The sequence below is a fragment of the Palaemon carinicauda genome, chromosome 15 (genome assembly GCF_036898095.1).
Source record: "Palaemon carinicauda isolate YSFRI2023 chromosome 15, ASM3689809v2, whole genome shotgun sequence".
Lineage (NCBI taxonomy): Eukaryota > Metazoa > Arthropoda > Malacostraca > Decapoda > Palaemonidae > Palaemon > Palaemon carinicauda.
This window is the reverse complement of record NC_090739.1, coordinates 134,894,071-134,910,493: the sequence shown is the minus strand read 5'-3', so window position 1 is coordinate 134,910,493 and position 16,423 is coordinate 134,894,071. Positions and strand designations below refer to the sequence as shown.

The window sequence follows — 16,423 nt, the reverse complement described above, 5'->3', positions numbered from 1 at the left end:
AAGAAAAGTTATCAGTCTCAGGACTGATAAGTGATTCAGAATAATGAATTTTATTTGAGAATTTACGAGTCTCGGACTGGAAAACAGGCTCCATTTCGAACACTGTCATTACATGTGTATCAGGTTTCCATTTTGTTTTAATATATTTTGGGTGTTGTTGTTTGCATCAAAAAAAAAAAAAAAAAAAAAATTATAATTTGCCATTTATTTTCATATTTATGACTGCCCTGCTGTAACCAACACTATTCGGACCAAAGTCTGCAAAGATGATAGCTATTATGTTTATATTACTATCCACAATCACAAATTGTACTATGCATGTTTATTGAGAAGGGATGAAAACAATGGAATACGTTTGAATATGGAACTTTTATCATTTATCTCTTTGTACTTATATGCCAGATTAGTTATTATGTGTAATCAATTCTTTGTATGTGATAAGGGGGATGTGGTATCAAGTAGTCCCATGTAGCGTATGAATAAAGGGCAGTCTCTACCTAGCACCCAAGCCATCAAGTCCTGTCTTTTAATCACTGCAACCTCTTGCATATTATATCACCCCACGTAAGAGTCTAGTCAATTCTCCTAAAAGAGTCCAGGTCAGAATCCAAATTAAACACTTGGATTGGGGACTGAAAGGTATCTTTACTGCAGGAATTGAGGAGCTTCCCAATGAAGGAAGAGATGAAAACAGCTAATTTGGGGACCATTTGAGATGTGGCTGCTTTGGAGCAATCAGGATCCTTCTAAATCTATATGTCCTCAACCAGGTGTTAAGGTATCAGAGAGACAGTCTATGACTGGGTGAATCCTAAAAGTTTCTTATCTACTGCATGACAAACAGGTCTAATGATGGCGAAAAACTAAGCGTTTCCCTCATGCAATGATCCAGGGATAGCCTAAAACCTATATGCTGGGACAGTTGATTGAGTGTTTTCTTAAATACTTCTCTTGCCTCAAAGAATTTTGTGCAACTTCATTGTCTTCTGCTCACAAAAGTGCACCTGCTTGACATGAATGGAAGCATTATCAGCCATTATCACTACCAAGCACCCAATCAAACCCTCGTAAAACTTGCAAAGTAGAAGCAAGTGCGTTCCTTCAGTCAATCACATCCTCTAGACAGCAGGAAATCAGGCAAATTTCTATTCCTTCTCTGCTACATTGTTGGACAGTAGATTCTAAGAGCAGAGGAGAAGGCTACTCACAAAGGAGTTCGTCATGCACTTCTATGCAAGAGGGAACTCTGTTAGTGAACCAGCAAAACTTGAGGCACTAACGGAGCGATCATTGGGAAGGCAGCCAAATGAAACTAGCCTTGTTGATGGGGAAGTTTTTGAAAGCACTGTCTTAGTAAATCTAGAAGGCAGTGTAAAAACACTCATGTTTACACGGTTGCTATAAGTGTTTGCCAGGAGCCCTGTAACTATCATTTTATAGTGTTCTCTTGATATTTCACCATCTGTCTGGGATTCCTAATGAATATTAATCAATTTATTGTATCTTAATCCAAAGATGACGACAAGAGGCAGGGTGCTTGTCTTGATGCTAAAGCGATTCCCTTGTAGGAGGGTAAAAATGGGCAATAACTGATTAAAAGTGCTCATGAGGCAAGCATGAACACTTTGGGAGTGGTAGCCAGTCTGAAGAAGACGGCTTTGAATTGGCAGCTACTTTTCCAAAAGACGAAGCAGAAAAAACCTCCTGTAGGACAAAGGGAACTGATAACATCTTTGGGTACTTGCCCTTTAGGTATACAATGACGGAATGGTCATCATTCTAATGACTGACCTTACACTGCTAGCCGTGGCCTACTTGAATTGGGTCTGGGGAACCAATCAGGAAGACTGGTGACTGGTTTCCAATTCCCAGGCGACTTCAATTCGTAAGAGTAGATGATAGGAGTCCGTAAACCTTATTGGCATTCGTAATGTCGACTCCACTCCTGCCAGCAGGATGTGAGTTTTGGTAGATCACAGGCAAAATCTGCAAGCAGGTTCAGAACGTGTTGTTCATACTAAACGGTGTGTACACACTTGTAGAAGCTTCAGGAATCGTTGAATTCTGTGACCTTTCTGGCTTTCCTTCTATCTCTTTGCCTAGAAGGTCAAGCTCCAGGTGAATGAACCGAGTGCTGTCCGAGCTTTTTCAGGTGATGAAGATCTTGTAGTAGCCAACAGGACCTGTAGGTTGATAGATTATTTTAGATATGATGGGATCTTGGAAGTAATCATTAAAGGACCTGGACCCTTGGCAGTAACTGATGATGTTCCCTCTATGGGAACCAGGCTTCAACTCTTGTAAGGGATGTAACTCTTAACTCCCTTGTCTGGCAAAACAAGAATTTTACTCCTTTTCTCTGGGTTTGAAATGGGCATTGGGACATCTGAATGGTTCATCAAGAAATCTTGTTCTTGGTGTTTGATTGGATCAAATCTATGTATTTGCTCAAACTTGGGCTTTGACAAACCCTGGGTGTGTAGTGCAGCGCACGACTGTGATCCCTCACCTATCGAACCTCGATGTAGCTTGGAGGCTTGTCAAGTAAGTAGATTCCGTGGCACCTGACTTCGATGTCAGGACGTTGTGCCCTCATGAAAATTAGATGAATTTAAATATTTAGGATCAACTAGATAGTGATGATGGGTGCACAAGGGAAGTGAGGAGGAGAATTTGAGGTGGGTAGAATGGCTGAAGAAATGAAAATGTTGAGGTTCTCACTGGGGCTAATGAGGAAGGACAAGATCAGAAATAAATTCATTAGAGGAACTGGACGTTTCTATTAATTTGGAAAGAAAGCAAGGGAAGCAAGACTAAGGTGGTTCAGGCACATGACGAGAAGGGAGGATGAGTATATTGGGAGGAGGATACTAAGCATGGAACCATCAGATAGGAGGAGGAGAGGAAGGCCAAAGAGGAGATTTATGTATTTATTAAGAGAGGATATGAGGGCATTTGACATGGAAGAGGAGGATTCAGTAGATAGAAGTAAATAGAGACATAATTCGCTGTGGCAATGTCTGGATGGGAGAAACTGAAAGAAAAAGACAGTTTGGTATTTGTGTAGGAACAAATAATTATCTTAACTGGTATAAGGTAAAATACTATGTAAAGACTCACTTCCAACTTGCAATTGAAGAACAAAACAAATTTAAGATTAACTTTCTCTCCCATCTGTTTATTCCAGCCTTCTAAATTATTTTGATTACGTGGAAAGCCGTCAATCAAGAAATTGTCCTTTTCAGATTCCTGAAAATAAGCAAAATTTAGATTATAAAATACAGCTACAAAAATAGATTTAATCTTCAAATATTCCACAGAATTTTCATTTCAGAGCAAAATTCCTTAGGCCAATTCCGGTGCTTTATCTAAAAACTATCTGTAAGAGAAAAAAAACTAGTTTTACAGGAAAATATTAGATCTACAAATGTATTTGTAAAGCTAATTGATGCTTATAGCATCTTGCTTTTCCAACTAGGGTTGCAGCTTTGATAATAATAATAATAATAATATGACAAATTCATAGATAATTTGTATTTTTCCTAACTATACAAACCTTAGCTATTTATTAGGGGTTATTCTTTCGCAGAGCTGAAATGACGACCCATTAAAACTTAGTGAGGGTTAACTACCCACACCGCTAGTTAGCGGGGGATGGGGGGGGGGGGGGGGGTAGCTTGCTACAACTCCCCGTCACACACCTTTGATTTAGCTCACTTTGCTTGGAGGTAGGACTTCAATGGGGATAGAGCTGGCGGCAAGTTTGTATAAATAGCTAAGGTTTGTATAGTTAGGAAAAATACAAATTATCTACAAATTTGTCATTTGTTCCGTAACTGGAATACACACCACGCTATTTATTAGGGGTGACCCACCCATTAGGAAGGGTGGATGTCCCTGCCAATCTGGCTTTTGGCTTTACCCAGGGGCTCCTTCCCTGAGTATATTAGTACTCAAAAATAAGGAGTCCCTGCCCTCGCTAAAACCTTGCTATGCAAGGTCTGCGGCCTTCGCAAGCTGTGTGTTGAGACATGCAGAAGTGTGACTGTCTAGGTAAAGTTATTCCGAGTCTATTGTAGGAAAAAACTTAAAGTAACCAAGACTTTCCCAATACCACCACGCCAGGGTATGGGGACGCAACAGTATTAGCTTAATATGACAAATACGGAGATAATTTGTATTTTTCCTAACTATACAAACCTTAGCTATTTAATATGGGTAATTACTTTCGGCGTAGCTGAAATGACAAGCCATTAGAATTTTAATGAGAGTTTACTACCCCACCGCTAGTTAGCGGGGGTGGGGGGGGGGGTAGGGAGGGTAGCCTGCTACACTCCCCCCTCATACACACCTGTGCTGAGTTCACTTTGCTTAAAGGTAGGACTTCACGGGGGATAGGGCTGGTGGGCAAGTTTGATTAAATAGCTAAGGTTTATATAGTTAGAAAAAATACAAATTATCTCCGAATTTGTCATTTGTTCCGTAACTGAAATACAAACCACGCTATTTAATATGGGTGACTCAACCCTTACATAGGGTGGAAAGTCCCGGCCATTACTGGCTTTTGGCTTTTTGCCCGGGGACTCAATACCTGAGTGTGTCAGCACTCAACAGTAAGGAGTCCCTGCACCTCGCTTGCGCCTTGCTCTGCAAGGGCTGCGGCCTACGTAAGCTTTGTGTGAAAGTATAAGTGTGACTCATCCTAGGAAGTTGACCTGAAGTCCTTTAGATGGAAACTTTAGGCTAGGACTCTCCCAATACCACCTCGTCAGGATATGGGGACGTGACAGTATTAACTTAATACAAGGAACACAAGGAAACATGGTTTACCTGCAGTGGTTTTGAGGTCAGCTGTGCAGAGAACCCAGGATGGTGCTTTCCCCAAGAGAGGGGAGGATGAAGAAAAGAATAAGGGCCAGACATACCTTTTCTTTCATGCAGACTAAAACCAGGTAACAATGCCCTCAACCTTCTGCTACCTGTCCATTAAGGAGCCCTAGGTTTTAAACCAGCCGTTATGCAGCCACCACAGGGCCGATAAAGAACGTATCAAGCCTCCTGTGGGTCACATCTTGCAGGTAGTGGGCTGTGAAGGTCGTCTGACGCTTCCACACCCCTGCTTGTAGAACCTGCGTCACCGAGAAGTTCTTCTTGAAGGCCAGGGACGTAGCTACGCCCCTGACATCATGTGCTCTAGGGCAACGTGACGGAGGAGGGTCTGGATTCAGGGATAGATGGATTACTATACGAATCCATGCTGAAATACTGTTCTTGGTAACCCTCCTCTTTATCCTCCCAGTGCTTACAAACAATGCTTGCACTTGGGGACGAACTGCAGCTGTTCTTTTCAGATATAGCCTCAGACTCCTTACTGAGCACAGTAGGAGATGGTCTGGGTCATCTATTACAGAACGAAGACTCAAAATCCGAAAGGAGTCGAACCGAGGGTCCGGCACTCCCGGATTCTGAGTCTTAGCAATAAACTCGGGGACGAATCTGAACGTTACCTCCCCCCATCCCCTTGAATGGGCGATATCATACGAGAGACCATGAAGTTCACTAACTCGCTTGGCCGAAGCCAAAGCTAGTAGGAACACCGTCTTCCAAGTCAGGTGGCGATCTGAACCCTGGCGTAATGGTTCGTAGGGAGGTCTCTTAAGAGACCTGAGAACTCGAACCACGTTCCATGGAGGAGGTCTCAATTCCGACTGAGGGCAGGTAAGTTCATAACTTCGTATGAGTAGGGAAAGTTCCAGCGAAGAAGAAATGTCCATTCCTTTGAGCTTGAAGGCCAAGACTGAAAGGCGCATTTCTTCTCGCAAATACACGAATAACTCCGCTATTGCTGGAATAGTGGCATCAAGTGGAGAGATACCCCTTCCACAACACCAACCACAGAAAACTCTCCACTTTGCCTGGTAGACCCCTGCGGATGACTTTCGCAGGTGTCCAGACATCCTTAACGCAACTTGTTGCGAAAATCCTCTCTCTGCGAGGAGATACTGGATAGTTTCCAGGCGTGAAGCCGAAGCGAAGCTACGGCTTTGTGAAAGATGTTGGCGTGTGGTTGTTTGAGTAGCTCGTGTCGCGGAGGGAGTTCTCTCGGAAGTTCCGTTAGGAGTTGCAGAAGGTCCGGAAACCATTCCGCGTGATGCCATAGCGGAGCTATAAGGGTCATCGAGAGATTGACCGATATTCTGGTCTTGTTGAGTACCCTCATCAGACAGAACGGGGGAAAGGCGTATACGTCGATGTTGTCCCACCGTTGTTGGAAGGCATCTTGCCAGAGTGCCTTGGGGTCCAGGACTGGGGAGCAGTACAGCGGGAGCTTGAAATTCAGCGCTGTAGCGAACAGATCCACAGTCGAGGAACCCCACAAAGTCAGGACTTTGTTGGCTACTAGACGATCCAAAGACCACTCGGTACTCACTATCTGAGACGCTCTGCTCAGACTGTCAGCGAGCACATTCCTCTTGCCTGGAATGAAGCGAGCCGATAGTGGAATCGAGTGGGCTTCGGTCCATCTCAGTATATCTACTGCAAGATGGGATAGCTGCTCTGAAAAGGTACCTCCCTGCTTGTTGATGTAAGCCACTACTGTGGTGTTGTCGCTCATCACCACCACAGAGTGACCCGCCAGGTTTTGTTGGAACTGTTGAAGGCCAGAAATACGGCCTTCACTTCTAGCAGGTTTATATGGAGGCACTTTTCTGATTCTGACCACAGCCCTGAGGTCCTGTGGTTCAGAACGTGGGCCCCCCACCCTTTCTTTGAGGCGTCCGAGAACAGCATCAAATCCGGGGGGAGGACGAGAAGATCCACTCCCTTTCGTAGGTTCTCGTCTGTCACCCACCACTGAAGGTCGATCCGTTCCGCAAGACCCATAGGGATCATGACGTCCGGAGAATCGCGTCCTTGATTCCACCGGGACTTGAGTCGCCATTGCAGAGATCTCATTCTGAGGCGGCCGTTGGGAACTAGACAGGCCAAGAATGAGAGATGACTGAGGAGACGTAACCACGATTGGGCTGGGAGTTCGTCTCGTCTGAGGAAAGGACTTGCGACCTTCCTCAGCCTTGCTATCCTGTCGTCTGATGGGAAGGCTTTTTGGAGATTGGTGTCCAAGATCATGCCTAGATATACCAGTCTTTGAGTAGGAAGCAGAGAAGACTTCTCGAGATTTACCATGATCCCCAGATCTTGGCAAAGTCCCAGAAGTTTGTCTCGGTGTCGAAGAAGGGTTGACTCCGAGTCTGCTAGGATCAGCCAGTCGTCCAGATAACGGAGGAGACGGATACCGATCCTGTGTGCCCACGAAGATATCAGGGTGCTGTGGAGAGACCGAAACAGAGCACCTTGAAGTGGTAGATCTTGTTGTCTAGGCTGAATCTCAAGTACTTCCTTGAAGACGGATGGACTGGGATCTGGAAGTACGCGTCCTTCAGGTCCAGTGTGCACATGAAGTCTTCGGTTTCACTGCAAGTCTGACCGTGTCTGCCGTCTCCATGCTGAACGGAGTCTGCTTGACAAACCTGTTCAGAGCTGAGAGATCGATGACTGGTCTCCAACCTCCAGACGCCTTCTTTACAAGAAAGACTCGACTGAAGAAGCCTGGGGACCCGTCAACGACCTCTTGGAGAGCGCCCTTCTTCAACATGGTCTCGACTTCTGCCCGAAGGGCTTGCCCCCTTGCCGATCCCATGCCAAGGGAGCTCAACAACACTGGATTCGCTGTCAAGTGAGGTAGAGATGTTATGAACGGGATGCAATATCGCTGACTGATCACGGAAATCATCCAGGAATCGGCCTCGAGATGCTGCCACCTGTTTGCGCAACTTTGAAGGCATCCCCCCACTGGTGGACACGCAGGGGGACTGCCAATCCTAAGCGTTTGCGGCCTCAGCCACTCCCTCTAGGATTTTTCCCTCCCCTGGAAGACTTTTTGCCTTTCTTGTCTTTGACAGGAAAGGGCTTCGACACCGTTGCCTTAGCTGCCACTGCCGGTTTCGTTGTCTTTGTAGGGCGAGGTTGTTGGGCTGCTGGAGGTTTATAGGGCTTCGATGTTAAAGCCCTATGTAGGAGAGAATCCTTGTTGGACTTCCTCCACCTCTCAGCCGCCTGTTCCACGTCCTTAGGCTCAAACAGACTACTCCCTAAGACGGAGGAATGTCTGAGCCTGCTGACCTCGGTGCTGGGGACCTTCGTGTTGAACCTCTCAGACACCGCATCTCGATGCTTCAAGATGGAATTAGCCCATAAGTTCAAGACTTGATGGGCTAGAAACTCGATGGTACGAGTGCCTGAAAGAAGGAAGGTCTCCAAGGCCTTCCTAGTACTCTCCTTAGACAAGTCCTCGGATCTTAGCAGGATGCCGAGAGACCCTAGCCAGATGTCCAGCCACGAAGTTGCCTGCATGGCACATTTCGCTACCTTCTCCTGACTGAGGATCTCCGAGGCCAAGAAAGACACTAGCCAGTTGGAGTGTCTCTCTAGAGGGACTCCCCTGGTAAGCTCTTCCACCGAGTGGTATAGGGGGAGAGGTAAACAAGACTCCTTCATGATCTCAAAGTACCTCCTCTGATGGACATGAGGAGGAGGGAGGAGTTTGTTGCCGGCGCTGGAATGGCTGGAGGAGGCAAGCTCGGAGAGCTGGTTCTCGACCTTATCTCTGGCACTCTTAACTCCCTGGGACCAAGGCAAAGCTGCACTGGCCTTAGGGGGCTTCTGAGTACCAAAGACTCGGTCCAGAACCGTGTCCTTGCCCTCTCGAGGAGGAATCTCCGGATCCGCGAACCCGTTGAGATTCCTCATCAGAGTCAGAACATGCCAGAATGCATGCTCCGACTCCTGAGGCTCTCCTCCTGTTGGACTGGCAGCAGTCTCTCCTGTCCCCAAAGGCTCTTCTTGGGAGGACTCGTGGACGTTCTCTGCGGGCTGGGCTGGCTCTGGTCTAATCCTCGAGGACGACTTCGGAACCGTCTTAGAGTCCTTCGACTCCCTCCTGGGAGGGATACAGGACTCCAACAGAGATGGTGGGAGGCTCTTCTCCACCTCCACTCGAGAAGACTTCTCAGCGCGAGGCAGGGTTTCTCCCATTGGTGCGATGGGAGAACGCCTCACCTCACGTGAATTCCCTGAGGACGGGAAATCCTCGTCTAAAGGGGAGAGAGAGAAAGTCTGGGTGGGGGGAGGGAGCCTTCCTCAAAGACTTCCGAGGAGCCAGTTAGCCCTAGGAGAAGTCACCACGTCATCTACTCCTCTCTTCCTCTTCAGGGGGGCCGAGACTGCCGCTGATTTGAGGCCCAGTTCAGAGAAAGCGGGCTTAAAAGCCTGCACAACCGCTCTGACTAGGGACCCAAACCAGGGCTGCCGACTTTTGCTGTCAGAGACTCCCTCTAGAGGGAAGGGGATCGTTCGATCGCTAGGAGTAGAAACCAAAACAGGGTCAGCCTGAAAAGAAGATGTAGAAGGAAAGTTCCTGGACCAGTCCGGAGTCCTCCCTCCCTCGGCGAGTGCGCTATTTTGGTGCTTGCGGGGGGGGGGGGGGGGGGGGGTCTCGCGTTGGCGCTTGTTCTTTAGGATTTTGCCGGGATCGCGCGCGGGCAATCGTTCGCGCGTGCGTGCGGGGGCGATGGCGAGGGCGCGCACGGGCGGGCGGTGGCGCGCGGGCGAGCGGTGGCGCGCGGGCGAGCGGTGGCGCGCGGGCGAGCGGTGGCGCGCGGGCGAGCGGTGGCGCGCGGGCGAGCGGTGGCGCGTGGGCGAGGGTGCGCATTGGCGCGTAGGTGAGCGATGGCGCGTGGGCGAGCGATGGCGCGTGGGCGAGCGATGGCGCACAGGCGAAGGAGCTCATGGGCTCGTGGGCGAGCAGGCGAACGATGGCGCGCAGGGGCGCGTTCTGGAGATTTCAGATGGCGCGCAGCAGGCTGGATAAGCGTTTGCGCGCGTGGAGGCGATTGCTCGCGCGCAAACGCGCAGGATCCCGTAGAGCCCGTAAGGGTGATACCGTTGGGCATGCGTGCGCTGGGGATATATCCCTTGCGCGCGGGCACGCAGGAGGGCGCTCATCAAGAACAGAAGATCTCGCAGCCGCGCGATGGAGACTGCGGGCGATGGCGTGTAAGCGAGGGATGGCGAGCAGGCGGGGTCCGATGGCGCGTCGGCGTTCGGTGGCGCGTTGGTGAGCGCTGGCGAGCAGGGGAAGAAGATGTCTTCCCTTTCACGTCCAGATCCGAAGATCGTGGGCGCGCAGGAGATCGCTGGTGCACAGGAGAGCGCTGGCGAGCAGGAGACCGTGGACGCACATGGCGCGCATCAGGATGAGGGTGCGCGGTGGCGCGCTGCCGAGCAGGTGAGCGTGGACGCACAGGAGATCGTGGGCGCACAGGTGAGCGCTGGCGCGTTGTCTCAGGAACAGCAGCACGGGCAGGAGATCGCTGGCGAGATGTCTCTGGAACGGTCGGAGAGCGCTTGCTCGCAATAGCGCGCTGCCGCGCAGGAGAACGTTGGCGAGCAGGGGATACCTGGCACTTAAGGGACTTACACACAATGTATGTAAGTCCCTTTTGCCCCGAAGGGACCATTGCCCGTTTAATAATGGGATGGGTGGACGCCCACAGCGCATCAGCAGCCAGGAACAGCGACGGCAGGTAAGAAGGTCTGGCAGGAGATGGAGATCGCGAACGATCTGCGGAGAGGTCCAGGGATGTAGCTGGAACGGTCGGTGAAGGGCGAGGTTCCTCTGCGGCGGACTGCGTAGATGACGAACCGAAGAGGCGCTTCCTAACACCCTTGTGAGGTGAAGGAAGGCCTTGACGGCGAAGGGGAAGGCGAGCTTTACGCCTTATACGCCCTCTGGGGGCAGTAGGCTGACCATCAGCAGTCCTCCGAAGAGGAGTCTCTGTTAGTGAACTCTCCCGAAGGGGAGAATCGCCTGCAAGAGAGACCGTAGGACTTATTTCCTCCCTCGAAGAATGTTCGGAGGGGGGAACTAAGCCTTCAGCTACATCAGCAACAGGAGCAGAGGTTTGAACACTCACATTGGAAGCCTCTGCCATAACAAAGTCGACAATAGACAGAGGATCAACCTCTGCTACCGTCGGCTACTGTTTGACAGCTGCTCCCAACCTGATTATGTCAAACAGGGCTTCCTTGGAGGGCAAGCCCTGAAGCCCCAAGGAAGCCAAAAGCTGCAAAAGATCATTATTAGACACATTAACATCAGACGATACAATTAAATCCTCCCCCGGGGGAGGAGGAGGAGCTGCCTCGCTATGGGAGGCAACTCCCTCTCCCAAACCCCGAGATCGGTCAACAGAAATGCAGCCTACACTACCACTCGACGGCCTCTCGGGAGAAGCCGATGGAGTGAGAGCTTCGGAGGAGGTTTGGGCTACGGAAGAAGAGTCCTTAGGATTTTCTCTCTTCAAAGAAACCTTTGAAGGAGAAATATCCCGCTTGGACTTCTTCTTACGGCGTCGGGAAAATCTCTCCCACTGGGAGGTAGACCACTCCCTGCACTAACCACATACATTATTACTAACACACCGTTGGCCCCTACAATAAGGGCATAAGGTGTGTGGATCGGTGTCGATTGCCGACATATAAGTCCCACAAGGACGGTCAGGTAACCTGGGACACTTTCGCATCGCAGAGGCCAACTTCACAAATACTCTGAGAAAAAAGAAAAAGCAAACAAAAGATTAACAATGGCTGTCAGAGTAGGCGAGGGTGACAGCGTCCGTCTAGCACCCGAGCCGATAGCAAAGTGAACTCAGCACAGGTGTGTGTGAGGGGGGAGGGTAGCAGGCTACCCTCCCTACACCCCTGCTAACTAGCGGTGGGGTAGTAAACCCTCGTTAAAATTCTAATGGCTCGTCAGTTCAGCTACGCCGAAAGTAATTACCCATATTAAATAGCGTGGTTTGTATTTCAGTTACGGAACAAACTAGGTACACAAGGGAGCATGGTTTACCTGCAGTGGTTTGAGGTCAGCTTATGCAGAGAACCTAGGATGCTGCTTTCCCCACGAGAGGGTAGGATGAAGAAAAGAATAAGAGCCGGTCAAATCTTTTCATTCACGCAGACTAAAACCGGGTAACAGTGCCCTCAACCTTCTGCTACTTGTCCAATAAGGAGCTTGAGGTATACAAACAGCTGTTGTGCAACCACCACCGGACCGATAGAGATCGTATAGAGTTCCTGTGGGTCACGTCTTGCAGGAGAAAGGTTGTGAAAGTCACCTGGAGCATTCACATCCTTTCTTGTAAAAACCTGCGTCACAGAGTAATCTGCTTAGAAGGGCCAGGGGCATAGCTATGCCCCTGACATCGTGAGTCGTCATGTTGAGATGATGTTTTGGTGATCCTCCTTTAATCTCTCCCAGTGCTGGTGACAAGAGAAGTGACCCAGGTGAGCTGTTGCCGTTCTCTTAAAGTAGAGTCTCATACCTTACCCTGAGTACAGTAACAGATGATCTGGATCGTCCGTTACCGAGTGGAGACTTGTGTAGGATCCATCACCTCTGGAGATTGTGTCTGGCGACATACTGGGGGAGGAAACTGAACATTGCCTTTCGCCCTTCTCATTAATGGGCGATGTCGAAAGAGAGACCATTAAGTTCCTTGACTTGTATGGCTGCTGTCAGAGTGTGTAGGAACATTGTCTTCTTAAACCAGGTGAAAATTTGCTGCCTAGTGAAGTGGAACATAAGGAGGTCTCTTTAGAGACCGGAGAATTTGAACCATGTTCCGAGAGGGAGGTCTCAATTCTGACTGGAGAAAGGCAAGTTGTAAGTCCGTATGAGTTAGGAAAGGTCTAGCGATGAGAGGACGTCCCTTCCTTTCAGTTTGAAGGTGAAGGATCAAGGTTAAGTGATCGTCATTACCTATTGAACCTGAAAAGGGGGTCTTTTCCTCTTGCTTATACTCGAGGATTTCGCTATTGCTGGAATAGAGGTATCGAGTGGAGAGAGACACTTTCCCATGACACCAACCACACAAGACGTTATACTGCCTGGTAGACTGATGCTGAGGAATTCCTCAGATATCTAGATAACCTTTTCGCAACTTATTGCGAAAAGCCTCTGTGGGAGAGGAGGTACTGGGTAGTCTACAGGCGTACAATCATAGCCAAGCTATAGCTTGTGGTAGGTGTCGAAGTGGGTTGTCTGTGATGTGGAGGGTTCTCTTGGAGACTATTAGGAGCTGCACAAGGTTTGGAAACTATTCTGCGTAATGCCATAGCGGAGCTAGGAGAGTCCTTGATAGGCTGACCGATGTTCTAGCCTTCTTGAGTGCCCTTCTCCAGACAAAACAGGGACGAGACGTAAACGTCAATGTTGTACCCACCGTTGTTGGTCTGTTTTTTGCCAGAGTCTTGGGGTCTAGGGCTGGAAAGCAACGGCAGCCTGAGGTTCAGGGGCGTTGCGAACAGATCCCTAGATGAAGGACCCCGTAAAGATGGGACTTTGTCGGCTGCAAGGTGATCCAAAGACCATTCGGTATACCTTATCCGAGATGCTGAACACAGATTGTCAGCGAGCACATTCCTCTAGTCTGGAATGAAGCGGGCTGATAGTGGCACCGAACTGACTTTGGCCCATCTAAGTGTTTATACTGTTAGATGGGAAGAGGCTGCACGCAAGTTCCTTCTTGCTTGTCGATGTGAGCCTCTATGTGGTGTGTGGTATTGTCGCCCATCACATCACTGAGTGGTTTGTTAGGAACCGATGAGGCTGCTGAACGACCGGAAAGTTGGCCTTCATCTCTTAAGAGATTTAAGTGAAGGTACTTTCAGACTCTGTCCAGAGGGCTGAGGTCGTGTGGTGCAGCACTATGGTCCCTCCTCTCTTCTTTTGATGTGTTCTAAGCACAGCATCAAGTCCGAGGGGTGGGGAAGGATGAGAAGGTTATACCACTCTGTAGATTCTCGACTGACACCCGTCCCTTGAGGTTCGTCCAAACTTCTGGTCCCATGGGGGTCAGAATATCTAGGGGATCGAGGGCCTGATTCCAATCGGACTCAAATCACTCTGGGATGGGAGTTCTCGTTTTGAAAAAGTTTTATGGAGATTGGTGTCTAGAATCACTCCCAGATACACCAGTCTTCTGGGAGGGAAGTAGGGAAGACTTCCCCAGGTTTACCTTGATCACTGGATCTTGGTAAAAAGATTTCAGAAGTTCCGGTGCTAATGCAAGGTTGCCACTGAGTCTGCTAAGGTCAGTCAGTTGTCCCGAAATGGAGGAGACAGAAGCTGATCCTGTGAGAACAGGATGGGTGTAGTGGAAAGACCGAAGCACAGTGCCCTGAAATGGTGTTTCTTGTTTCTCTAAACTGAATCTTCCAACCTTCCTAGATGGATGGTTTGGGCCTGGAAGTAAGTATCCTTTAGGTCCAGTGTGCAAATGAAGACCTGAGGTCTTAGCCCTCGTCCGAACTCCAACATGGTGTGGACATCGACCCAAAGGGACATTTCCTTGCGGATCCTTTCGCATGGGAGATTGTTGACGCTGGGGTGATTGGTGAGCTAGAGATCAGCAAGCTGACTATGGTCCCTCCTGGTTGGTCAGAGATCTGCAAGCTGACTATGGTCCCTCTTGGTTGGTCAGAGATCAGCAAGCTGACGATGGGCTGGTCAGAGATCAGCAAGCTAAGTTCGATGATCGAAGAAAGATGAGCTGCCCATCGGTGATCTAGTGATCAGCAAGCTGATGACTGGTTACTGACTAGCAATCGGAGATCATTAGTCATTGGAGGGACTAGAGGTCAATGATCACATCTGAGCTAGCAATTGGCGATCTGGTGATTGGCGAGCTAGCGATCAGCAAACTGTGATCTAGAGATCAGTCTGTTGATGCTTTCTTGTTTGCTGACGGTGGTCTGTCAAGAAAAAACTTCAGAAGAGACAGGATTCTCCGTTTTGATTCCCCTTGGAAGATGGAATCTTCGGAATCTTGAATCCTTCTGTGAAGCCTCTTTCCTCTTTCCCCAGCGGCCATGTTATGCGTTTGCGGGGAGAGGAATGGAGCAATGGTGACCTATCCAAAAAGTTTTATTCTTTTTTGCCTATGCGCAAGTGTGCAGGAGAGTACTGGAGCGATGGCACACAGGATGATGCTGGTGCTCAGTTTCTGCTGAAGTGTAGTTTTCGATGAATGCGCAGAAGAATGCTGGAGAGAAGGCAAGCGCTGGTGCGCAGGTGAGCACTGGCTGTTTGGCAAGAGCTGGCGCATTGGCGAGCATTGGATCTGCGAGCACTGGCTCTTTGGCAAGAGCTGGCGCATTGGATCTGAGACCGCAACTGCGCAGGAGAGCGCTGGTTTGAGAGCGCGTAAGAGCGCTGGCGAACAGGCAAGAGCGGGCTCTTTGTGAAGAGTTGGCGCATTGGCGAGCGCAAGTGAGCAGGAGGGTAATGGATATGAGAGCGCAGGTGAGCGCTGGCGCGCACTAAGGCACTATGTAGAGTTTTGTGCAGTCTCCCTAGAATGCGCAGAAGTGCGTGACTGGTTGCGCAAGGGCACGCGATTGCGTGGCGCCCGCGCGTAAGAGGGCTGGCGCGCGGAAGACTGTTGGTGCTAGCGCGCACGGAAGCAATGGCGCACATGATAATGTTGGCGCGCATTGATGGCGACCGTAAAAGGTCCACGGAAGAGTCCAGGACCGAAGTCTAAAGACTAACTGCAGCGTAAGGTTGCGCTGGTAGGTCGGCAGGTCAGCTGGCAGGACGATGAGGAACTGGGATGTGCCCTTTGGAAGGGCGAACATCCACCGATGGCGACCATTAAAGGTCCATAGAAGAGTCCAGGACCGAAGTCCACGGACTAAGCTGCAGCGCAAGGTTAGGCTGGTAGGTCTGCTGGTAGAACAATCAGGAACTGATGATGCCCATGAGGGCCGGGAGACCAGCAAGCTGACCTTAGCAGTAGCGATCCTCCGAAGAGGAGTCTCTATGAGTGGCCCCTCTCGTGAGAGGTGATCACTTCAGGAGAGACTTGCCTAAGACTATGCTCCGTCCCCAGAAGGAAGAGAGACTCAGCAAGGGGGGGAGTGTCGTCTAGGCGAAGACAGCAACAGCAGTCGGAGTCTGTGAAGTGATTAAGATGCAGGCAGTTCTCCCTCGGAAGGGGGAAACAACCTTACTCGAAGATGAAGTCCTGATAAGGTGTTGCCACAGTTGTACTTCTGAGAGAAGGGATGACGGCCATGATGGCCGGTGGATCAGCAAGCTGACCTTCAACAGTAGCGATCCTCCGAAGAGGAGTCTCTATGAGTGGCCCCTCTCGTGAACGAGAGACATGAACACTTCGTAGGAGACTTGCCTAAGACTATGCTCTGCCCCTGAAGGAAGAGAGACTAAGCAAGGAGGGAGAGTAGTCTGGGCGAAGGCAGCAACAGCAGCCGGAGACGATGAATTTATTAAGATGTG

At 49.6% G+C, this 16,423-nt stretch overlaps 1 protein-coding gene across 2 annotated transcripts in view; it reads right to left on the bottom strand.

The window, feature by feature from the left end:
* Positions 1 to 16,423, bottom strand: part of Cmpk (cytidine/uridine monophosphate kinase Dak1) — a 68,945-nt gene that overhangs the window by 8,093 nt on the left and 44,429 nt on the right. For both annotated transcript variants that reach the window (XM_068388709.1, XM_068388710.1), the window contains exon 4: positions 3,121 to 3,249. In XM_068388709.1, the coding sequence (XP_068244810.1) occupies positions 3,121 to 3,249 (129 nt within the window). The remainder of the gene's footprint in view (positions 1 to 3,120; positions 3,250 to 16,423) is intronic.